Source organism: Bombus impatiens, unplaced genomic scaffold (genome assembly GCF_000188095.3).
Source record: "Bombus impatiens unplaced genomic scaffold, BIMP_2.2 scf_0089, whole genome shotgun sequence".
Lineage (NCBI taxonomy): Eukaryota > Metazoa > Arthropoda > Insecta > Hymenoptera > Apidae > Bombus > Bombus impatiens.
In genome coordinates, this window is record NT_176508.1 from 25,430 (window position 1) to 50,774 (window position 25,345).

A 25,345-nucleotide genomic window follows, 5' to 3' on the forward strand; every position below is an offset into this window, starting at 1 on the left:
AAGCCGGGAAAGTGAGTCATATTTCCACGTACGCGCGACGACCCCTTCGTTTCCGAGGATTGTACACGTTGAACAAAAATATCTTAGAACCCGTGTGGGCTGTGATAAACCACATTTACGTATGCATTTGACTTTTATATGCCGCGAAATGAAGAACATGAAAATGCAACATATATTTAATATAAACATTGGAAACCTCGGCAATTCGCAACTACAGCTCCAAAACTCGAGCGATATGTTCTTTTCGGTTTTGAAGCGAGATATAAGAAGTGTAATGTAATTCGAAGTGAAAGAAATCCTGAATCAAAAATATATGCCAGGAAAGTCTCGGAAAATATTCTTTCCTGAAATAAATGTATAAAGAATTTCTGACATTTTATGATGATGTGATTACACATAATATTGTATTATTTGTGGATTCTAACTTCTCATTAAAGAAGAATAAAGCACGAAGGAACATAGCTGTAACAGAATAGTATCTTTCTTTATTTTTTAGCAAATTTATTTCATTCTTACGAAATTATGAAATAGTCGGTAATACAAAAAAGCACTTAGAACAAACCACCCTGCAAAATTATGACTGACCTAATCTTAAAATCTTTCCACACAATGTATCTGGATTAAAAACAAACAAATTATTATGTGGTGTACCTTTTTGTGAAACTGTTTTAATTATTTCTTGACCCATAATACCTCCAACAATGGCACACACTGGACTAATTTGTGCGTATAAATCACCCCTGAATCAATGATAAATTTTACTATATAGTTTTTAATAGATTAAACGTAAACTTTTTAAATAATATAACAATTTTTCTAATACATACTCGACTAAATGATTTATTTTATCCTCAAGATCGTATTTTTTAATAATTTCTGCAGCTTCAGCCGCAAAATCTTCAGAACCTCTTTCACTGGGCAATGGATCTTTGCCATACTTTTCACGATAATTGAGCATTACTAAAATAAGAATAGATAATATAAAAGTGTCGTTACTATTATAAAAATATTTTTCCAAAACACTTACTTAGTATCATATAATATATTTCTGAATCTTTAGGAAGAGAAGATTTTGTAATATTTAAAATTGATTTAAAAGGTACAAAAGTGTCTACGTGTCTTTCAGTTACAACGATATTTTCAAATTTGTCCTTTTGCATAGGTTCACCGCTTTCCGAGATTTGTATTTTCTTTGTTTGTATTACATCTCTGTGAAATAAAATAATTCTTGCTTTTAATAACTTACGTACATTAACAAAACCACTTCCAAAAACTTGATTTAGAAATCTACTTACTCCGCATATTCATGAGTCATTAAATCAGCAAAAGTATAACCTAGCGATCCCCATACATCTCCACTAAAGAACTTAGTATTATGTTTTCTACATGCCTCGTTAATCCTCTTTATTTGCGTTATAGTACATTGTGTTGCACAGACTACATTGAATTTGCTAAAATACTTATCTGGTTTATCGTCAACATTAGATGTATCTGCTTCTACATTAACCATAGGGTTTAGACTTTGTGCTCTCTGCACAGATGCTTCAGCTCTCTATGAACATGATATTCATATAAATAATATACCTTCCTCTATATCTGAAGTTGTTTACCTACATTTTTTCCAAGTAATTCTCTAGGTGCTAAAAATTGTGAGCACCGATCCTGAACTGTCACATTTCTATGATCCAAAAATGTAATTGCTTTAACGCCTGCTAAAATAATGTTTTTTGCTATTTCTGCTCCATATCCATTCAGGCCTATTAATAAAATTTTCGCCTCTCGTAGCCTATAATTGTTTAATATTACACATCAACTCAAAAAACACTTATAAATCGAATGTTTATATCCCGGTAATTAAGTATATATTGCTAATGTATTTCTTAATTAATTGTATAAAACAATAACGTATATTGTATTTTGAAACTTCAGAAATTTTAGGTTAGATTGTATTTTACTTGCCGTTTCTGTGATTCTAAACCCCATAAGCGAATTTGTCTATCGTATAATTCAGCTTCATGGTCTGTTAGTTCTACATTTTGGCTTTTGTCTCCAACCATATTCAAAAATGTGATTTAATACTTGAAAATCTACTACCGCCAAAATCACAATCCAAAATTTCGCCGACGTCTACGTCTCGTAGAATACAGCCAACATAACAATATATTAATTCAAATAATAAGAGCAGGCAACAATCATTCAGTACTCAATAAATTATAATACTTGATGTAATTGATTTACCCAACAAAATTTTGTTTGTTAATTCTATACGTTCGAAATATAACGTAGTAAACAACATACTCTATACATACTTAAACGATATACATAATGTTTAGGTTGGTCGAACTGGTGATCAAATGATTGGAGGGCGTTAAATGGTTTCTACGATTGTTATGTATGTGTTTCATTTGTTCGTTTAGAATGTTTTACTTGAAACAAATCAGAAACAAGCTTTCCACGTGACAACACGCTTGACAAGGTAAGGATAGCTAACTTCGAAAGTATAAACATCTTGCAAATATAATTTTCAAGGTTTAGATTAGTAGTCATAAGTAAAGAGATGTAGCAAATATATTAATTTAATATGATATCTGCTGTTTTACATATATTTTTAAAAGCATTTACATTCCATGGGAATCTAAAATAAATGTTGCTAGAGTTTTAAATCATTACTCAATAGTACATTCATCGAAATAATTATTTATAAACAAATCAGAGACCTTTCTACTAGCGCCCTCATAAGTCGGTAAGAAAAGTTGAAAGACATATTTATTTCAAAAAATTGCACATAACACAGTGTACAGAATACACTTAAAAATGCTTGATATCGAATTTTATTATAAACATTTTTAATTGCATTAAAATTACTTGTTGCATGTTTTTAATTGACTTTTTTATAAGAGTAATCTCGGATTTATATGCGTTTGATAACAAGTTTATCTGAAAGCCAAATCTAAAGCCATTACAATTAATACATGAAAATAATTGTTTTTAATATATTATAGATAAGAGGTGCAATCAGAGGTGTTTCTATAACTTATCGTTGACCTTATGACCGGAATATTGTGAAAGCAGATCTCTGCAAAACATTATTGACTACAGAGAAATAAGCTGACCTTCCTCTTTATTATTCCTGATATTTTAAGAGTTAAATGTTAAATTAAGTTAATTTTTTTTTTTACATAATTTCTTTTATAAAAACTAACTAAAGATTTCTTTCTCTTTATCTCTCTTTCTTTAGAAAATAAATATCTGGGCTGTAAAGTATAATGAAAGACTATACTAGAAGATATGAATATGCCTGAGGATGAGTATATAGAGAAAACATTTATATATAAATTTCCAACATGTACTACAAACCAAGAATATGTATTGGAAGTTCCATTAAAGATACCTTATCGTGGAAATGTCAAGGAACTTATGCACCGTATAATGTCATCTTTTAAATTGCCATGCTATGTGGAATTAGACCTATTGGAATCATTGGAGCATACTATTAAAACATTAACATTAGAATTTTATGATGAGAAAGCAGAAAAAGCTCTTGAAAATGCAAAATCTGGGACCTTAGATATTGAAGATATAATTAAAAACTGGGAAAAAATCTATAAGCAGAAAACAGTAGAATATGCTGATCCTATTGGAACAACGGACGAAGAATTGTTTGCTGTTGCATATCATAGATTGGTACACTCTCCATCATTAGAGCCTATCCTTCAAGCGGAACATAAACATGGAAGAGAAGTAACTGAAGTTATTCAGATGAGGGACTCCCAATATGAACAACTTACTCAAAAGTTAGTAGCAATATTGTATTATGTTGTACATATTGTTTTGTATGTACAGAATGCTTTGTACGTATTATTTTTTATGTTCTTCTGTTTACATATTACACTACAAAATAAAGACCAAATTCATATACTAGTATCTATTTATATTACACACAGCAGTTCATGTAATATAAATTATCACTTGCATTGACCTTTCATGTAGATTATTAACAGCTTCAATATAAGTCAACAGTCATTTTTTTATAATTGAACCTTGTACTCTATGCTCCCTATTTCCGGACTATATCTTTTGATTATAATGATAGTGATATGCATGAATGTCATTTACAGAATATAAAAACTGAAATGCAGTTAACTCATCTCTATCTAACATAAATAAAAGTAGAGCTCCAATTAAAATTTTCTGATATTTTAACATTTTTGTTTTGACCTGTAATTGTACAAATACAAATGATCCAATATTGATTTTGAAACACAAATAACTCGTCTTTATTCCACGAATGCATGAAGAAAAGAAGAGAACAGAGAAACATCAGAAAAATGAATTTTAGGCAAACTGAGGAGATGCGAGTCGCTGTAGAAGCTCTCGAAGCTGGTTCTACCGAAAAATCTATAAACGAGATGGCGGGACGACATTTTGAGGAACAAAGTTTATTGCAAGGTCACTGGGGGTCAAGAGTTGACGCACTTAAATTAGAACAAAGGCGACAATATCGTAACTGGATCATGAGGTTACTCGAAGAGCAGCAGACTAACATGTTGCCGAGTCCAGTGTACGTATATATAAATATAATGAATAGACATGCGATATGGGCTTGGTAATTATAGATTATATGACTATTAGGGGTTCTCCAATTCTGACGATGCCACCGATACGACCGGCGTTAGACAATTTTGTTCATAGCGAAGAGAAGAACACGGCTGAATACCCTATCTTGGAAGAAAGTTTCACTATACATTTGGGTTCCCAGATGAAACAGATGCACAATATACGTATACTGACAGGCGATGTTTTAGATTTTTGTAGAACAAAAAAGAGCGAGTCTGGGTTGGTAAATTAGAAAAAACAAAAACAAAAAAGACACTACGATTACCTTGTATTAAAATTCAGTTTGAAAAAAAGCATTTCGTTTCTTTTAAAATAGAATGGATCCAACGCCTCAAAGACTACAGACTGCTCTTGGATTATATTCTAATGATTTGTGTGGATTAGTATTATTGAGCGACAATCATTTAGGAAGTTATTCGGGAATAACGAAAGGTATCACTTTATTTTGTTGAGTACTAAATTAACAAGTGCTATTGTTCGATTATACATATCTTATTAACAATCAAATTTTCTTTTAGAATTATGTTCAATATGTCAATTAACGACAGAGTTTCACTTCCCACCAATCGATGAACAACTAGAAAAAATTCGAGAGGATGTGAAAGATGCTGTTGCCTGGAGGCAAGCGCATCACAAAGAAGGAAACGATTCACAAGTACGTAAAAGTAAACTAAAAAGAAAGTAGATATTGATATCTCATCCAATTCAGTCTAAATGCATCTTTTTTCTACAGACAAAAAGATCAACGGGCAGCAAAAGTTTACAGACAGGCGATGTTTATATTACGAGGCATTCAAATTTAGCGCAAGTTCATGTAATTTTCCACATGGTAGTGAACGATTCATTGCGATCTGGTGAGTAATAAATATGTATTTATTTCGCTACAGATGCTTCATGTTGATAACAGTTTTACTTAATTTACAGGCGATATCAATTCGAGGCACCCGGCCATTTTAGGATTACGAAATATTTTGAAAACTGCTTGTTGCAACGATGTAACCACACTAACTATTCCAATACTTCTTGTTCATGAAATGTCGGAGGTATATTTCAGTTAAAAAAAGTAATCTCTGTACTAATTCTTTGTTGAGAAATATTATCTAATTATAGTAAATGATTAATAATATTAAATTATAAATCTTATTTTATTGTTCTAGGATATGACTGTTGCGTGGTGTACAAAGAGAGCAGAATTAGTTTTCAAATGTGTAAAAGGGTTCATGATAGAAATGGCATCTTGGGGTGGTGCTGAATTGAAGAATCTGCAATTTCTGGTACCAAAGGTGATTTAATTTGAACCCGAAAGATGCATTACAACAAATGATAGTTCCATGTAATTAACAACTTTTTTTATCAAATATTTGTATTTTCTAGGGAATGTCAGAGGAAGTATTCGGTACCCTAGCTACAATGTTACCGAGCATATTCCGAGTATCGAATCCTTTGGTGTTCAAAGCGACAAGCACACCTCAAACTCCAAAAAAGTGAATGACCCTCTTGCCACTGTTATTGTACACGCGTCGAAAATATTAAAGTATTTGTTGTTATATATACGTATATCACACATCTTGGCGGCAATAATTCATCGCTGGCGCGAATACTATATAAGATATGCTCGAATCTTGACAAACTGTTTCATTTATATTATATTTACACAATTGATTTTCCAAGATAAATTTTCCAATCGATAGCCAATATCTGTGCGTTCGTCGTACGTCAGACTTCCCTAATAAACTATGTTAACCTTTCAACGATTAAAGTTCTAACTCGATGATCTTACATAATATATTTAAAGTTGATGCTCAAGTAAAATGAAAGACATGATGGTCTAAACGTACAATCTCTGACAAATCAATCCATTAAACGGTATTACATATATCTCTAATTACAACAATTTGTAATACCCTAGTAAAAAAGATATTGAATCTTATCTTACCCGTCTTTAGTATCACACTTTCAAGATGAAAAAAAATGTACATTGCTGATATAAGATTTTAAATTAGAAGGAGAAAAAGAAAAAATCATCAAAAGATGAGTCGTATCACAGGCATGAAACAAAAAGCATTGAACTTTATATTAATTGCAATAAAACTATAGCGCAACGCATTATCGTAGCCTACATGCTTGGTGGAGCCAACTTTATCGCGACGTTGGGAGTTAACCAGATATGCTTCAACGTTTCCGTCGACTGTCTAATAATTAGTCGTGCATTCGAGTACAATGATATCAATGGTGCATCGTCGTCATATGCCAACCATTCCTGTTTCTTTTCTCTACCTCCATCCGATATTTTTTTTTTTTAATTGTCCCGCGTTTAATGGCAATAAGTTTTGTCGCGCGATATCGTAGTGCGAATATAAATTAATTGAAAAAACACGCGATTAATGGGAAGAAAAAAGCAAACGCAGGGCAGACCATAAGAGCGGATCGGGGACGTAATCTCGCTTTATCGAAAAAGTGGTGCGTTAGCCTTTCGGATTCTGAACTGTTCGAGAACGGATTAACACGATGCGCGCCCCGTGAATCCATTCGAAAGGACATTTGAAGAATTTTTTTTTACATTTCACGTTCGCCAGCAGCGTTGTGCAAGTCGTTTAATAAACGTGACCATGGTGTAAAATTGATGGAAAAATTGAAGAGAAATTGAAAATTCAAAAAGAAACTCAATGGCAAATTTTGACTGAAATATCGAATGAAAAGTGTATAAATATTAATATATGTAATAATATCGTGAGAAGGATTCGACTGAATAATTCAAATTTTAAGGAACACGATACTTATATTTTATCATTGGCAACAAACCAAAAATTATTACTGAGAATTACCACGAAGAATTAAATAATTCGAAAGTTTTTCGTAATAATTATCGATTAAATTCGTAGTAATTATCGATCTGATTTTTTTTTTATTTGCAACTAAATTTATTGCAGGCGAAGTTTATACTTTACGTGATGTGAAGGAAATTAAATCATTTATAAGTTGTGTAAGAAAGTTAAAAGTTAAAGTATAAGTAAAGTAATAAAATGATAAAATAAATAAAATTCTAAAGTATAATAAAGTGGTTCGAATATCGCTGAAAGATTTCCATAAAGCAATAAAGCTTATAAAATACGGCGCGAAAAAGAGGGAAATCGGTCAAGCAACTGCATCAGGATGTTGAGGCCCCTCCTGATCCCCTCTTAATTCGGCACTGTAATCATGAGCAGAGTATGCCGCGGATGAATTCGTTGCCATTCCATCGGATCGTTGTGTGAGAGGCATAGTTGAAACTAGACGGTCCCGACGTGATCGATTTAAACGAAATCAAAGTTCCATCACGTCTATCTGTGTACCACATACTCATCCACCACCTGGACAATGTGGCTCAGGGCTATCACAATCCTCGTTTTAATTGCTTCCACGACTTCGAAGAAATTGGTGGGTCTATACACGCGACGTTTTGACACTTGATCTGATAACGATTCGCGAGCCGTTTGGTGACATTTCTTTTTAATTTCGTTCCCCAAATCGTTTGTGTACACAACTTTTTTACTTATTCATTGTGTACGATACGTAGTAATTTTGAATTTTGAATTGTACGTTGTCCGTTGTTATAATATTTGTATGTGGCACCGATAACGGTTTTATTGGTCGTTTGATGATGATTTAAATAATTACGTATAGAGGATTATGTATTATATTGCATTGTATCACGATATTGCATTGTAGCCGCGACTTTTTAAATTGTAATGGCACTTACTGTGACGTAACGACGCGCCAAAATTCGTTTCCTCGCATCTCTTAAAATTGGCGCGAATGACACATGCAGGAACAATGTCGAAATTTTCCGTTTATTTTTCTCCTCACTTCGTGCAGGAATAACGTTTCTTTGAAATCTTATTTCTCTTTCTCTGCACATCGTAGGTGGATCTGTCCGAGCGTGGTTTGAAGAAAGAAGACTTTTTCATGAGGATTCAATCACAGATTAATCTGCAAGAAGTTACCGATCTCATCCTAAGGAAGAACGAATTTGACAGTTTCCTTGATTGTTCTACTAACCTTGCAAATTTGGAAATATTGGATCTGTCGCAGAATCATCTTCAAAGGTTCTTCTTCCTTTGCAAAGACGAGTATAATTTACGAGTATTAAACGTCAGCCATAACAAACTCGAATATATCGACGACAATGCCTTCAACGATCGAATCCCGAAGCTCAAGATACTCGATCTCTCGTCGAACAAACTATCTATCGTTAACGAAACTATGTTGGAGCATTTCAAAGTAACTGTCTCTTATCTTATAATATACAAGTTGAAAAATGAATATATTGTAAACGATTCGTGTCTTTTAGATTTTGGAATATCTTACGTTAGCCAACAATCCGATCAACGATGGAATCCATGAAAACGCTTTCTGGAACTTAAAGGCGCTGCGATATTTGAATTTGAGCAACGTATCGTCGTCGTATTTCTCCTCGGAGTTTTTCAAAACGCTAACTAACTTATCTACCCTAGATTTATCGACGAATCCCATCAGTAAGGTTCCATCGCTACCAGTCAATCTAGAAGAGCTCGACTTGTCCAACACTCATATATCACGACTACGAGACGTTTATTTGCCTCGGTTACGAGAACTGAAACTGAATAACATGCAAAATCTGAGAGAGTTATTACTTAACGATTTCGAAAACTTGACCAGTTTAGAAATACTGTCTTTAGATGATTCGAGAACATTAATGTCCTTAAAAATGATCCCATATAACGATCGTCTTCTACCACGATTGCAACGGCTCTCGGTAAGCAACTGCGGACTGAGAACCTTGGATTACAACCTCATGTCGATAATAAAGAGAACACCGATTTTGAGCTTTGAAAACAATCCTTGGCATTGCGACTGTAAAATGCAGTGGCTAAATATGTTAAACGCTACGAAGGCTCTTAGTCGACAAATTAAGTAAGTAAAATCTGTCGAACACTCAACCTAATCTTTTCATCGAATAACAGCCGATAGTTTGAAGCATCGAGCAGCAAATGACAAAGGCTTTTTCGAATTTAGTATAGATGTCTCTGCTACTACTAAAATTATTTTTTTTATTAACTTTTTAACACATTTACATGCTACTTAAGCTAATACTCTGTTACAATATTAAATACCTTATCCCATATACGGAAAATTATTTTCCTTCGTTCACCTAACATATTTAAAACCCAGTAAAAAGATATTTTTCTTTACTATGGTGGAACTTCCTTCGTCTAAATTTATCAGAGCATAAACAATCGATATAATTGGAGTTCGTCGATCATTCCATCTATCGTTTTTCATTCGCACGATATAGCTCGTTTTATAATAACAACAGCTCGCGTTTAAATTATCTAAAATTTCGTTTCGATGAATCGAGTTTATACGGAAAATACAACTGCTTCATCTCTGTCACAGGTGCAGAACTCCCGAACAACACTCGAACAGACAGCTAAACGAGATACCAAGTCACGAGCTGGAATGCGAGGACGATGCAACGATGCTACATCCAGTGTTGTGGGCCTGCATTTTTATATTGGTCGTGGCAATTGTCTTGGCTGCGGGCTTTTTCCTGTTGAGACGACCGCTCGGTCACTGGGACATCAGGCGAAAGAACCGGGACACGGTGACCTACACGAACGTCGACGAGTCCTCGAACGACTTGGTGAGAATCCTGGCGGCCAACGAAACGGTCGAACGAAACGACGAGTGAATGAACACGGAAGAACGATATACTAGAAATGTATTAACTTAGGCTAAGCGATACAGTTTCTCGACGAAGGAACAAAACGATAGCTAGGAACTAGGTCTGGTTCCGCAGCCACGAAACTAACCGAGTTCCGTACGAAATAACGTACAGGATGTTTCAAGATTGGGAAGTCATTTTAACGACGGTCGAAGAATGATTTTACATATAGGGTGTAGTTCGAAAGTAAGGAGGAGTGGTAATTTCTTACGCAAAAACAAATAAAAGACAGGGAATAAAATAGAATTTTTGCAACAAAAGATTCTCAAAGAGATCAATCTTCAACACGTAATTAAGTACTGTACGTTGCTGGTAAATTGACCAATAAGACCCGCATTTCTTCCGAATGCCAACCAACCAACAACGTGCATGTAGTTAATTGTAAGATACGGTTATTGTTTTTTGCGAAATCTGACCACGCAATTTTTACGAGTTATTGGATCCGAAAAAGCAGAAAGAGAAATTTGATTAATGACTATCTGAGCCATGTAAACGCGCATACGTATGCGGCCGACAGTTTACACGAAACAAGCTTTATCCTGCGCTCTTAATTTATCTTTGTATAAAGAACCAATCGTCCGTCTACTCGTACAATACGTTCATATCGAATATTATATACAAAGTTGGTATCTAAAACCTAGCGTAAGAAGCTTAAGTTGCAGAAGCTAATCTAATCCACAGGAATATATCAATTTGAAGGCGTCGAAGTATGAATCGCACGTATCGTTGATGTTTTGAACATTTCGTACAGATATCGATATCTTGGCGAGAAAGTTCGCGAACTTTCATCGATTAACGCTTGTTTCTCGTTGTCCGATAAAATTTCATCGATGATCGAGCGTCGCCAATGTTGAAACATCCTCTACGGCTAATTTTCTATGCCTTTCTATATATAGCGTGAAACAGGGAACGACGAGGAATTAACGATGTCTTCATATATAAATAGATTTAACGAGTAACATTGTACAGCGGGTGAGCATCAATAGGCTTTGTATCGAATCGCCACGCGTCGAAACGCGGAAAAACGAGCCGTAAATACAGGAGGCAACGTACAGCCCGATTCTAGCGCATCCCTCGAACCTCGAAACACCGTAGCAACGTCGAGTGCACGGGCATCGCCTCAAGTGGCACAGCCAACAATGTGGGACTTCTTTGTGAATCGAATAAAACGTCTTTTTGTCGGCACGTATCGTCGTATTTTTCGAAACCCTTTACCGCGCCTCTTCTCATCGATTTCGAAACGAAATGTCCGCGGTACAAAAGAGAATGGATACAAAGCAGTGGATGGCTCATTTCCTCTGAAAGATCCTCCGCGATGGTAGCCGCGCTCTCCAACCTGATTCCACGCATCGACGAATTCGCGTATATTCTTTTTTTGTTCAAATATTAATTGAGATTCTATGGGGTTACTTCCCCTTTGCCGGCAATTCGAGCCGAAGAATATTTTTTATACGATGTGCTTTTAAGTCAGCACGGAAATAGAAAGAAAGAGTCGAGTACTCTGTTCTGTTCTCGCTTAAAGAAAGATCGAAGAATCGATGAAGCTGGTAGCGTGGGATTTAGTTAATTGCATGTTCGATGATGTAAAATTTGGCGATTATAAAAACTGATATACCGATAAACTGATATACCGATGTTGATAGAATTTGTTGCGCAGCCTGATAGTATACACGAGCAAGAAACTTGCGAAAGAATGATAATTACAGCGTTAAACTTACGCCGAGTCCAATTATATACAAATTTTCAAACGTAAAAAGTTATACCGATGTTAGATTCGAGAAGAAGATCAGAGCGTTAAGATCGTTTGTTTTGTTACGTAAAGTAGGAGAATAAGAAAGATGGTAATGTTTCGAGAAAATATTGGGTTGGCAACTAAGCGATTGCGGATTTTGTCAATAGGTAGTATTGATAAAATCCGCAATCACTTAGTTGCCAATACAATATTACTATTATATACAATTATAGTATCGTATTTATTCGATGTTCAAGCGCGTAGACGTTTTCAAATACAAAGATTATATTATATGGATATATGAATTTGGATGGGAAAAGGGAAGAACGAAGATGATCGATACAGTTTGTTGTAGAAATTACGAACGAAGCGAAAAATTCGACGACATCAGGGTTCATCTTGTTAAATACAGAAAATGTGTTGAAGACGTGCACTTTGTTCCAAAAGGGAGTGCGATATTGGCGTGGCAGAGGACGAGCGAGCAAATGGTGCTATGAAGATCGTCAGTTTCCATGACGTGCATCGTGATCGCGTGCGATGTAGCGATCAGCCTTTGTACCGAAGTATGATCTTCCTACGGGAAGCCTATTGGGTTACGGGCCACGGACGAAGAGCCTTCCATATGGAAGAGCACATTACGCTAAGAGAGAAGTACGGTCAATGAGAAAACCGTGACATATGTTACGTGTTTTAACGCTGTCAAATTCAAGTCGGAGAATTAAGAAATTAATTCTTCTTTCCAAGAGCTAAGAATTATTAATTCTCTTAATTTTTAACTGGTCATCTCTAATCTCTCTGTTCTAACAATTAATGATTTTCCTTCCATATGGAAGAGCACATTACGCTAAGAGAGAAGTACGGTCAATGAGAAAACCGTGACGTATGTTACGTGTTTTAACGCTGTCAAATTCAAGTCGGAGAATTAAGAAATTAATTCTTCTTTCCAAGAGTTAAGAATTATTAATTCTTTTAATTTTTAACTGGTCATCTCTAATCTCTCTGTTCTAACAGTGAATGATTTTCCTTGCTTTATATTCCAAAGGAAACTCATTTTAGCAAAAGCCATTCGAGATACGAATTTCGTAGACTTTAACGTCGCGCGAATTCTATTACACGATTACACGATTCGCTGAAGCTACGTGAAATGTTAAGCACTTTACGCGAATGTTTGCCATGGTGAATATCGTTCTGATTGAGTATCTCGAAGAGATACGGAGGAAAAATAAAGAAATCGTAACAGATACTAATTTTGCATGCTTCAACGTGTAAAATTAGCCTGAACGGCTACACAGTTGATAGTAGCTATCAAAATTCCGATATCCATATGGATTTATTTTTATTGACAGACGATATTGCCAGTGGATAACGACGGGATTCTTTTTTTAATTAATTTACTTTCGTTTATCAAAATATACGTATGTATTCGAATATCTGAGCCAGAAGAGAAAATTCTCTCTCTACGTACAGTACCTTTACCGTGACTGATACGTACAAACCGTTTAATGCAAAAGCGATACAAGTCAAGAAGGTTGATCACTGGCCAATGAGGGATAAAGTAAATATTCTGCGATGGACCGAGCGAACGATTCTCGCTCGTTCCGCTAACTCCATCGGCAAATTAACGAACATATACTTACACCGTTTCTCCACAAAGCAGAATGAAACTTACTCTTTCGAGATGTGGTGTTGGATCAAATGGGCAAAAAATTGACTTATATCGATTTTCCGTTAAACGGCTCGTACGAATACATATCACGGTGATTCAATCGTTTTGTACCTGAAGATTCTGAATAATGCTGCAGCGACTGTCGTGTTTTTGGCTTTGCGTGTTTCATCGAAAAACTCCAAAGAGAACAAAACACCAAGTACCATGTATTTGGTAAAAAAAAAAAAGATACGGACGAAGGATAACTAACGCGTTAATATTATTAATAATCGCAACCCTGTGTACTTTTTATACGTCGCTCGATCGTCATGATTTCTTTATAAATTTACCAATCTAAATACTAAGCTAAAAGAATAAAGAACCATCAATTGCGTTACAGTTCACGGCCGCGTGAAAATCGACGAACCGAGTTACGGGTGGTTCGATCGGACGAAAAGCAAGACGAGATCGGGGGCCCGGCTCGATTATACCGATCCGCGCTCAATGGGACATTGTGGTACTCCTTTTTGGATATTCCACGGCGAGATGGTCGGGACCGGACGAGGATGCTGCGAGTTTTGCGCGGCAATATCGAGTGTCCGTAATTCGAGATCGAATCCGTGCGAGCCAATTTGGCGAGCCAGCGGAAAAATAATACACTGCCTACCAGCGTCGCAGGCACGGCATGTCGCGAGTAGCGCGGAGAAGCGAATTTTAACGGTCAACGTAAAACACGTGGGTAGCCCAGGTCCCGGGGTATCGGGAATATCGTGTTTCCGGCACAAGCAAATACGAGATCCTCCCTTAAGACGCCTCGATAGCCCTGCCGATATTTTCGATGGAAAAAGAAGCAAACGATGAAGGGAGGAAGCGAAGAAAAAAAGAACAAAATTGGTCGACGTCGTGGATTAAAAAGGTAACGAATTTTGCGAAGAAGCGAAGATCAACCCGTTGACGATCCACGCGTTTTTTACATATTCAACGTTTTCAACTATTTTCTCCAAGTGGAATTACAGTTTTTCAACTGCATTTGTTTCGTTCTACCAAGGCATACGGAAAGAGAGAAACGGATGTGTACCAGCTAGTATTTCATTGGTTCAATTGCAATTTCGTTTATCGCTGGCAGTTTAAATCTCTTCCCTGCGTATATGAAACATTAAACAGTAACCACCGACGGATTTACGAACTATATAAATTTTTATTCCTAAGTCTCTTTTTCCGATCGAATCGTACATAGCACAGGCTCTGGATACATTTTACATGATTTTCGTCTATTATTGCAGGTACGCTACACCTCACGAAGATTTTCATTCGGATGGCTCGCACTTGTCTGTACTTCTCGTTCGCTGCTTCGTTACCGCGAAATATCCAAATTTAGAAAGAACGACGATAAATTAATAATACGCTGAAATTAACGAAACACGGTCGCGCGATGTCCAAAATTACGCATGCTGTACATAGTATGATTCGAAGTTTCGGAGGAAGTTTTAAAGAGAAGGTAAATTGGAAGGAAAGAAAAAGGGGATGACTGGTGGATGGAACAGCGATTAAACGATTCCTTCGATTTCGTTTTATTCGACATGAATCTCGGATGTATATAGAAGGCTAATGAAACGCGTACACGGCTTACTTAGCACTCGGTGAAACGTATTTTCGAAATATCACACTTTCCATTACGATTCGTTAAGCCGGTGCTCTTGCATTAACTAAGCTGACCTGCTAATTACCGTACCTCCGATAGTTCGCCCGTTTCCTTTCTGCTCTCGTTTCCCGCCGGCCTCCCGTTTCCTCCGACATTCCGCCTACTGTTTGAAACGGCCCGAGGCCGCCGGAAACGCGGAAAAAAAGGAGCCGCCACGACGGCTTCAAACCCAGCGCAGCTTCGAACGCAACCAGAGATGCCGATCTCGTTGCCGTAATTTCGTTCTCATTTTTTTACTATTTCATCCTTCGCGTAGTGGGATTGGTGAACGAACGAAAGATCTTGTAGGAAACGTAGATCGACGATTTTGAATATTCATGTTCGTTCGGTTAGTGATCGTTTTATTTGTACGTGGCAAATTGTTTTACGGCGATCTAAAGGATTTTGTGACAGATACACGGGCGGCTATTCATTTTTCGTTTCCTCGCCTCTTCTTCGGTTTCATTAATCATAAATGATTGGATTACAAACATGATAAGCGAACGTATAAACGTAAGTGTATAAAATACGCGGTAAAAGAAGAATCACGAGTTAGAGTCAGTACGATCGTAGTATGATTAATTATGTTCGGTCTGCGTGCAATTACGTTCGTAAACAGCGTATATTTCCCCTTTAAACCTAATCAACTGTTTTTCTTTATACACTTCTCCCGTATATAACGCATTTTCGCCGAAATTAACACTTTCGCGAGCTAACTAAAATTCCCGAAAATGTACCGAAACGCAGTAGCGTAATCTATCGCGCGATATAATTTGATCGATTTCATCTAACACCTAAAATTCGTCTAATAGAATCAAACTATCGTCCAGCAAAATATATTTCGCGAGAAACCGTCTCTCCCTGTACGAGCCGACCTAACGTAGGCAAAAATTCTCGTGTCGCCTCCGAAAGTTTCGTCGTAAAAGGGAAAGATAAACGTTAGGGAATCGTGGACGATGCGATAGCCGATGGACGAAAACGTGAACGCGACGAAACATCGGGTGTCGAGGGTCGGAAATCAGGGCTGCTCTCCTTTTGGCGAACAGAAGAAAAGAGTAGAAAACCGCGCTGGTTTAGTGTGCGGCGATTTTTGGCGTTCCGGGGCTTTATCTGATTAAAGCAACATAGAAACACGGGGTTACGCGTGTAAGCTTGCCGGCCATCCATGGGGAACGGGTCGAACAAATGAATAATGAAAATAAAACCCACGATAGTATCGGTAAGCACCACGGGATTACATACGCATCAGCGCGCCCGCGATGAACTTACATTATGGAGTCCCCCGTAGAAGAGGGAAGAAGGGAGAGAGAGAAAGAGAAAGAGAGAGAGAGAGAGAGAGAGAGAGAGAGAGAGAGGTTCATGCACTTACACGCGTGCATAGGCGCGTGTTAAGCGCGTACGTTACGCATTTACGCGCGAACTCCATGATAGAAGAGAAAACAGACTTTTTCCATGGCCACGTTTTACCAAGCCCCTCGGAGATCTAGCACGGATTTAAACGGCAAATCAGGGGTTACATGGTTACCTATTGCTGTTACAAATGGCGCTTTTCCCTCGAGCAAGTTTATAACGAGAAAAAATCGGCCGGATGACGGTCGTAGAGCTTGGAGCAGGAAGCGCGATATCGCGTACATATTAATTTCACGTATAAGCGATAACGGAAGTTACCAAGTTACGGAGATTTTAGATGACGCTGCATACTGTTCCTTTCTTTTTTTTTTTTCTTTTTTTAACTCTTGCAATATCGAGTCACACTCGTGGCTTGATAAAAGTAGATTTGTTTGTTTTGTTGGCGATAAAATTTCATTTGCGATGCCTGAATTTTGTTTCTGTTTTCCGACCGAGCTTTTACGTTTCTGTTTGCTGGACGAATACAATGGAAGAGTTCGCGACAGCGACTCTCTGACTGTTTCAAGCAATACGACACTGCAATTATACGGAGAAAAGCTGTCGAAAGAGAACCATTTGAAAGATTTCAAATTACACAGATACGGCTATTTCGAATGTACCTTTCGTCGATACGAAAATACTTTGGAAAAATGCTTCTCGCAATCACGTGGCTGGTACCTTTGCGAGCCTCGCTTACGGTATACATTTTTATTAAAATTTACAGTCAATTCTCGCATTGAGAATTTTCAGTAATTTTTCTGGTGTGGCGCAGTGACATGGCTAATTATTTATAATAGGTTAATACTTATTATAGATAAGTATAATTTGTAAGTAAGTATTATAAATAAGTAAATATTACTTAATTTAAATAACTAATTGAAGGTCTAGCGGGTAGTGTCTCTTCAGCCTGCGGATCTGGTCCGACGTATCGAGTAATCCAGTAATTAGGGGGTTTCGGTGTTTCTTGACTCCTTCTGCTATATCTGTCGCTATATTTTGCAATTTCCTCTTTGACCCTGGGTATCTTGAGGCCGCGATGTATTGTTTCGTTGGTAACATACCAAGTTGCATCTATTAAGGATCTTGGCGTTTTCGATTGGAAACGTCAAAGTATCTCGATGTTGGAGTTACTTGCTGTTCCCCATAGTTGGATTCCGTAGGTCCAGACAAATTTTATTACGGTCTTGTAGAGGGTAATTTTATTCCGTATGTTTAGTTTGGAGCGTCTTCCCGTGAGCCAATAGAACTTTTTTAGTTTGTCCTTTAGTTGCTTCGTTTTATCCGAGATATGGTACGGTATAAATGTCGCGACTCTAATGGCCGAGTGCCTCCAGCTTTGCCGGATACTCCGATTATGTCAAGGTGTGAATTTACGAAGCTAGCAAATAGCTGGTTCCGAGCACAAAGGTAGTCTCCACGGGGGCAAGCCGCTTACGATCAATACCTTGATCCTTCGATCTCCGCTAGTCTCTCACGCCCTACGCTCGAAAGTGTCCATTCGACGGCGCACAATGCCAAATGGACGGAATATGCTTCTTAAATACCCAACGGGCACTTCTCTGGGACGAGAGGCTGCCCGAAGCTGCGGCAATTCAGGCCGAGGCACGTTCCAGCCGCGAAATAATATCGCAACGCGAATCGAATGGCAATTGGTCGAGACGCGATTCATCGTTCTACGTCAAATTTTCATTTTCCTACCTTTCGATTTCTCTATCGTGGAAATAACAGAAAATTCCTGCTCTTAAATCTAAACTAACTTACCAGAGGTATTTACATAATCGGATTTATAAATAGACAAATACACGGATTTGTCGAAAGAAAGTTTTACCGACTTTAGTTTCTCGATAATAAATCTTACGGAACTGTTTCGTTGACGTGGATGATTACAATATATCGTAATCGCTGACAACGAAGTCATCGTTGCATGTTACGAGTGACTATGGTGATCAAACGTAGACAGTAGATCATCCGACGTAATCCAACAATATGGAAAGATCTGTTAATATTCATAAATCGTATAATAAAATCATAGAAAATGATAATGTAATATCGTATTTAGGTTTCATTCGTTACTTAATCGGCTGAAAGTTCGATTAACTGTTATCACGATACCTGACTACTTACGCTTTCCTGCTGTTCGCATTAAAATTTCGGAAAACGCGATGTTACGATAAAATGCAAAATTCTTCGGATAATACGGAACTTTGAAAATCACATCGTCTTCGTATTCTTCAGATTCTTCCAGATGATTCTTACGGGAAACGATAGAAAAAGAATAAATTACCTAAATATCAATGTGACTTAATAAGAGTTGTCGTGATGTGAGATTCGCGTCGTTGTTGTTAAAGCAGATAAACACAACGCGCTGCAAAGTTACAGAAGTACATATCGCGATGCGAAATTTCTCTTCGTGGCTATTTACGTATAAATAAATAAACTTTTTTGCAAACAGTGTAAGCACATAGGCGACCAATCAGGGAAATACACTGGCGCTATAAATAGCTTTCAAAAGTGTATAATATTTAAGTATATAATATTTACCGACCTAATATGAAACAGTCAAGGCGAAGAACGACTTGGATCACAACAGGTTGACACACCACTTTTTCTCGAAAGAGCGGAACGAACGTGTCGAACACCAAAACGAAGGTAATGGGACGATGAAACTGGTGTTGAGGTTGCATGTAAAACAGCAACGACCAATCTTTTTCAGGTGAATAATACATTTTGTCTCGGTATACGGTTACAGATGGCACACTGTTTCGAAACGTCTGCGAAGAAAGAAAGAGATCGTATCGCGACTTCTGCCTCTTCCGTAAGGAAGAAGAAAACCAGAAAACCAAAAAGCATCGGTCACTAATCCCGGTACCTGACGAAATGTCACGTTCGATACCGCGTGGAGCGCTACCTTGCCGTCTCGAGTTTCTATTTCCACCTTAAAGGATCTTACACCTGAACGTTGGGTCAGTATCCTTCGTAATTACTTCCAGATGTGCTGTCGCTCGGCCGTAACGACTTATGTACGACTGGTACAAGTTCGATTTTATTGTCGTAGAAAGACCCAACTAAGCGTTAAGTCCTTGAACGACGACCTATCGCAGTTCTGTAAAATTTCTCGGAACCTAGCTGGACCTGATGCGTGCAGTTAACGTAAGATTCACTACTACTAGATAATAACCACTTGTAACTGGTAATTCGAGTAGTTCGGTAAGAAAACTTTTCCACCACTGTATTGTTTCGGTGCTATTATCCGCATGCCGCATTTTACGATATTTTCGTCGATTTCAGGTTCTGATTTTTGCATCACTCTGCCAGAGACTTCAATAGTCTCGAAAAACTTTATTTCTTTACGAGACTCTACAGTACGTTTTTCTCTTGGCTTTTGTTCGCGCGTGACGAACGAAGTGCTCAGGTAAGAAAATATTTTTTATTTTTTGCCGAATAATACGCTTTTCGTTCATTCGTCGATCAAGTACTATAACGTGATAATATAACGAGCGAGTTAATTTTTGCAGTATAATATGGATCGTCCGTGTGGTACTGTCTTCTTCGATATCGCTAATACTTTCAATAGGTCGAAATAGTTTAAATTTCATCGAGGATTATTCGATCGCAGTGAAGTTCACCGAAACTTATTCTTCTTATCGATGGGAAATTTAATAATTTATATGCGAACGCTAAAGCAAGTTGAAATATATTTTACTATCTTATAGATATAATGCGTTTTATTTCACGTAATGAAACAAGGTAAAATTTACAACGTAACATGTTTATTACCAAGTATATTAATTTAACGCCTTCCGATGTATCTTTTCATCTTATGAAAGTTTTCGATAGTTTCGTATTCGAACACGTATGTAAGTTCACATTCACGACTTGTTAAACGATGCAAACTATCTGGATTCGTACTGCGTTACAAATAGCGACAGTTAACCAACGTTTCTCTTATCGTGGAACATTTACCAAGATCGACGATAACTTTAAAGCACTGAAAAGAACTTTCACGCGAGAAGGTCAAAGGTCTGGTAGCTCGATTTTTCTTGGTCATCGTGCCAGTCCTCTATTTACCCTGCGTTTTATACGCGCGACAGGTTTATTGCCACTTTGTAGAGAGCGTCGCGTCGGTGCAAAAATCTCGTTGGCGTTTAAGCGGCGGTAACCTTCGAAACGAAGGAGATGGCTCGCGGCAACGAAGACCGAGTGTAACGTTTAATTTCAGCTCGTTGTTATACCTCGAGGTAATCGGGGAGAAGAACGAGCCGCGTGAAAGCTCGCGGATTTTTCGAAGATTAGACAGGCCCCTTTTCGCATTACCAAGGGAAACGAGTCGACGTTGTCGTCGTCGTCGTCGTCGTCGACAAGGTTCTCGTGCTAGCGCCACACGAAGTGACAACGAGACGTTTTAAAAGGCCACCCCGTTCGCCAAGCAAAGATGTAACATAACAAACAGCCCCGAGGCAAACGTATTTGCCCGGGGCGAGATCGAGTTCCCGGCCACTTCCTGCGCTCCTTCATCGTCTTCTTGCCTCGTGGCGCCGTTGCACTCGCCGACCTGACGTCTCTACCGAGTGACGAGTGCCACCCTTGAACGCATCAGGAATAGACCTTCTCACGAGTGCATTTAGTCGCAAACGTATATTTTTTTTCTTTCTTCGTTTCGCGTCTCTTTCCATCGTTTTCGTTTCCTTGGTGGTTTTTATGCCGATAAAAAAACCAACGTACGGGAACGTTGCGAACGACAGGCGACGCGCGGACAAATTTTCCAATTGAAATAACAAACACCGGTATATATATATCTGTGTTCTTGTTGGCTGATTTGCATCGTAACAGAGGAAGGTGTCTCGACGTATTTCTCTCGTTTCGCGAAAACAATCCGTGGAAAGAAGATTTCTTTCCTACGACGACGATTTAGCGTTGGCGTTGGATATTCGTTTTATCGATCGATCCTACGATTGCATTAATTACAACGAATGAAACGGAACGAAGGATAATCCCCCTATAAACACGGAATCTCTCAGTCCGTCGATCTCATTAATACTCGCGGCAACGAAAGGATTTTCGTCGAAATGAAAAATCGAGCGCATCGTGTAAAAAAGTATGTCTGTAAAAAAAAAAAAAAAAAAAAAAAAAAAAAAAAAAAAAAAAGCGGAAATGTAAAAAAACACGTTAAAATGAAAATAAACAAAGCGGAGATGTAAATAAACACGTTAAAATGTAAATAAACAACGCGAAGATGTAAATAAACACGCTAAGATGTAAATAAACAAAGCGGAGATGTAAATAAACACGCCGAGATGTAAACAAACACGCTAAGATGTAAATAAACAATGCGGAGATGTAAATAAACACGCTAAGATGTAAATAAACAAAGCGGAGATGTAAATAAACACGCCAACGTTTTATCGATCGATCCTACGATTGCATTAATTACAACGAATGAAACGGAACGAAGGATAATCCCCCTATAAACACGGAATCTCTCAGTCCGTCGATCTCATTAATACTCGCGGCAACGAAAGGATTTTCGTCGAAATGAAAAATCGAGCGCATCGTGTAAAAAAGTATGTCTGTAAAAAAAAAAAAAAAAAAAAGGAAAAAGAAAAATACGCGAAGAGGAAGGAAAAAAGAAAGAGGGATGGAGAATGGCGGGTTAGAGAAGGAGGGGTGGAAAAAACACGCGGGGCAACAACACGCGGAATGAAGGGACGGGAGATTGGCCGGCGATAATCATCGGCGCCGTCAATTTTCCGGCGAATGTAAAATCACCGTCACGTCGGCGAATTATGGCCGCGTCAGGCCGCGTTCTTTGTACATATTTCGGCCGAAATTCGAGTGTCAGTGCATGGGATAAAACGTAATGAGCCGCGCGTTCCGGTCGGCCAGCTTTGGGTACCAGCGGGGAAATTATGGCGGAGGCGACCGATGTTAAAAGCGCGATGTAAATTCGGGACAACGTGCATGGCACACGCACCTGTACGTATACGTTTGAACACATGCACACGTATGTATGCACGCGTAACACGTAGAAATACAGACGCGTATTTACACGCGCGGCGCGACACGACGCGGGCTGGCAGACGCGGGCTGGTAGACGCGGGAAGGGCGGCAAGGAAGGTACTTGGTGCTCATGATTGCGATAATGCCAAACGCAATATCGCGGCAAAATTTATCGGTCGCTCGAGCAACGGCACGCGTAGCGAACCGTGCGAAAAATAGTAATGAGTTGCCGGGGAGAGCACGAAAAAGCGTAATAATGAGAGGACGCGGCTGGTGAAAAGAGACGGACACGAAGATAGAGGGATAGAGACGGAAGAGAACGAGCCGGCAAGCGGGCAGAGAAAGAGAGAGAGAGAGAGAGGCTGGTGGAAGGGGTAGGGGTGCGTACGGGGGCAAAAAGATAATGGAAGAGTGTGGGAATAAAAATCGAGAGGATAGAGAGGTGGAAGCGAAGAGAGGAATCGAGAGGACCGCGATAAGGGGATAAAATCGAGAAAGAAAATAAAAGGCGGAATAGAAGAGCGGGCGAAGGTAGACGTAAAGAATATAAAATGACGATCGTCGAAGAGGGATAGGGAGGAGGGAGGAGAGGGTTTAAAAAACAGAAACGTAAAAGGAAAGGAGGGAATCAGTGGGCGAGGAAGAGTCGAAGGTGGAATGAAAAAAAGCGTGGAACGTTTAATCGGCGCACGGCAAGCTCTCTCTCTCTCTCTCTCTCTCTCGCGCGCGCGCTTTCTCTCTCTCTTTTGGTATATATTTGAAAGGAAAAAGAGGAAAAAAGAAAAGGGGTGGCGCGTTGAAAAAGCCTGTCGCTACGAGTCTTCCGTATTTCGGATATAACGGTGAACGATGAGGTTTTTTCCAGCGCGAAGGAAAAAGCGCGTCGGCCAGATGAACGCGCAAACAGGATTCCGCGGAAAAGCAATTTTTTAATAAATCCTGTTTGCACCGGGATATATTTTCTACGACGTGCGTCGCTTTAAAGTTTGACGACGGAGTCGGGCTGCGCGTCGCTCCATTTCAAAAATGAATCGCGGGTAATCCGTAAGACGGAGCCGCGTAACGATTAATTATGCGCGACCGTTAATTCTATCGTGGTTATTTTCATTACTTTCTAGTACGATATAATTCAGTAGCTCGTGTAATTTTACTTTTCCTGTCACGCCACGATGCGAAAAATTTCAAACAGTTTAATAATACAACACAGCGGCTGCAGGAGTCGAACGAAGCGAAATCCTAAAGCAGTCGCCAGAAACATCGAGTCTGTGCAGCACTTGTGCAGAAGATGGTTGATCGTGAGATTTATTAGACGAGATCGCTCCTTGTTGAAACCGTCGAGTATATTTAAAATGTTAAACAAATAAATACAGATAACGTTGTAACGGATTCGCTAAGACAGTGTATAAATCGCAAAATAAGATCGCTAATAACTCGTCGATGACTGACAGACACTCGGTAGATACTCATAGATACCGACTTCCTTACGATCGCGTCCATTTTACTGGTCGGGGAGAGCCGGAAAATTGAAATTCGTCTTCGTTTGACGGTTGCACGACGACATCGTCTTGACCGGAGTTTATTTATTATCGCATTATGCGTATCCTAACGATACTGCTACTGCGAGGCAAAACAACGACGTAATTTGAATTGTCCTGTGGCTCGTGTGCCGCTACAAGTCCGTTGGAAACGAAAAGATCGAGAAATAAAATAGAAAAGACAACGTTCGTTTGATTGCTTTGTTTTAAACGAAGTAATAATTGAAAAATAAAGAACACGTTAAACGTCGGCGGGAAAGAAAGAGGGTCGTACGAGACGTCGATTCAAGGCCCGCCACGAGGTGGCTGGTCGAAAGAAACAAGGGAAACAAAACCAGCATGGATTCCAACGAGGTACGATATTATCTGGCAGAAAGAAGGCGCGGCACAGCTTCCCGGCTAAGATAGTGGAATTAGTGGAAGTCTCGTTAACGACCTCATTAACTCACGGTTAGAGTCGATGGAGGGCCGGGTTAGAAGGCAGCCTGCCCAGAAAAGTAAAACAAACAAATGGCCGTGGCGCCATCGCGCAGATGAGTCCTGTCAAGACTTTGGAACGAATTCCGCGCCGATCCACGCCAGCTTTTCCTTCGCCGTCTACGTCTAACCCCTCGGTCGCGTCGCGGCCGTTTCAAACCTCAAATTTCATCCCCGGCTTTCCAAGTTTCCTCTGTAAACATAGCACGAGGAGGGACACACCGGGCGCCACTCGCAGCTTCTCGACAACGACCTACCCAAAAATCGACTTCTCTCGCTGCATTTTCCTAGTCTCTAACCTCTCTGCCCGCCTACTTTCATCTTTCGGACGCTTCTGTTAGCTGATCGTAATAGATAAGAAGAAATTAAGCTTCGGAATACATCGTCGAGGAAATGGTAAACGAGCTACGACGACGAATATCGTAAAAAGAAATGGCGTTGAAACAAGTTGATGCAAGATAAATTCCAGATACGTTCGATATTCTCATAGAGAAGATTTTAATATACCAAAATTACGCGCGATTACATC

The 25,345-nt window shown here is 38.7% G+C and overlaps 3 protein-coding genes and 1 long non-coding RNA gene across 10 annotated transcripts in view; 2 read left to right on the forward strand and 2 right to left on the reverse strand.

The window, feature by feature from the left end:
* The window catches only part of LOC100741809 (protein C12orf4 homolog), an 8,171-nt gene extending 1,800 nt beyond the window's left edge, over positions 1–6,371 (forward strand). For 2 of the 6 annotated variants that reach the window (XM_012394451.3, XM_024372639.2), the window contains exons 2-10: positions 3,239–3,794; positions 4,340–4,561; positions 4,633–4,836; positions 4,934–5,049; positions 5,136–5,272; positions 5,351–5,471; positions 5,542–5,660; positions 5,775–5,900; positions 5,992–6,237. In XM_012394451.3, coding sequence (XP_012249874.1) covers positions 3,289–3,794; positions 4,340–4,561; positions 4,633–4,836; positions 4,934–5,049; positions 5,136–5,272; positions 5,351–5,471; positions 5,542–5,660; positions 5,775–5,900; positions 5,992–6,105 — 1,665 coding nt within the window. In that variant the 5' untranslated portion in view covers positions 3,239–3,288 and the 3' untranslated portion in view covers positions 6,106–6,237. Of the gene's footprint in view, positions 1–2,333; positions 2,512–2,557; positions 2,560–3,002; positions 3,145–3,238; positions 3,795–4,339; positions 4,562–4,632; positions 4,837–4,933; positions 5,050–5,135; positions 5,273–5,350; positions 5,472–5,541; positions 5,661–5,774; positions 5,901–5,991 lie in introns of those variants that run through there. The other 4 variants (XM_033324947.1, XM_012394452.3, XM_033324946.1 and 1 more) reach the window with 4 other exon arrangements.
* Positions 1–25,345, reverse strand: part of LOC112214129 — a 136,345-nt gene that overhangs the window by 6,426 nt on the left and 104,574 nt on the right. The gene's annotated exons all lie outside the window — the stretch shown is intronic.
* Positions 463–2,317, reverse strand: LOC100746325 (SUMO-activating enzyme subunit 1). Its single transcript, XM_003485893.4, has 6 exons — positions 1,960–2,317; positions 1,615–1,786; positions 1,296–1,552; positions 1,028–1,209; positions 828–960; positions 463–740 (listed from the first exon to the last, which is right to left on the reverse strand). The coding sequence occupies exons 1-6, from the start codon at positions 2,055–2,057 to the stop codon at positions 575–577; spliced, it is 1,008 nt and encodes a 335-aa protein (XP_003485941.1). The 5' UTR covers positions 2,058–2,317; the 3' UTR covers positions 463–574.
* LOC100747275 (leucine-rich repeat neuronal protein 1) lies at positions 7,668–11,546 on the forward strand. 2 transcript variants are annotated; one of them, XM_033324949.1, is made up of 5 exons: positions 7,668–8,034; positions 8,521–8,877; positions 8,948–9,549; positions 10,033–10,279; positions 11,307–11,545. In XM_033324949.1, the coding sequence occupies exons 1-5, from the start codon at positions 7,975–7,977 to the stop codon at positions 11,310–11,312; spliced, it is 1,272 nt and encodes a 423-aa protein (XP_033180840.1). In that variant the 5' UTR covers positions 7,668–7,974; the 3' UTR covers positions 11,313–11,545. The 2 variants fall into 2 exon arrangements, with proteins under 2 accessions (XP_033180840.1, XP_003485949.1); XM_003485901.4 differs by having other exon boundaries at positions 7,669–8,034; positions 10,033–11,546.

Bases quoted from the DNA above. Each gene is read 5' to 3' on its own strand.
- LOC100746325 (XM_003485893.4), bottom strand. From the start codon at position 2,057: ATGGTTGGAGACAAAAGCCAAAATGTAGAACTAACAGACCATGAAGCT. The intron at 1,210-1,295 runs GTAAGTAGATTT...TTTATTTCACAG, and splicing joins ATGACTCATGAATATGCGGA to AGATGTAATACAAACAAAGA. The intron at 741-827 runs GTATGTATTAGA...TCATTGATTCAG, and splicing joins AAAATAAATCATTTAGTCGA to GGGTGATTTATACGCACAAA.
- LOC100747275 (XM_003485901.4), top strand. From the start codon at position 7,975: ATGTGGCTCAGGGCTATCACAATCCTCGTTTTAATTGCTTCCACGACT. The intron at 8,878-8,947 runs GTAACTGTCTCT...CGTGTCTTTTAG, and splicing joins CTATGTTGGAGCATTTCAAA to ATTTTGGAATATCTTACGTT. The intron at 9,550-10,032 runs GTAAGTAAAATC...TCTCTGTCACAG, and splicing joins GCTCTTAGTCGACAAATTAA to GTGCAGAACTCCCGAACAAC.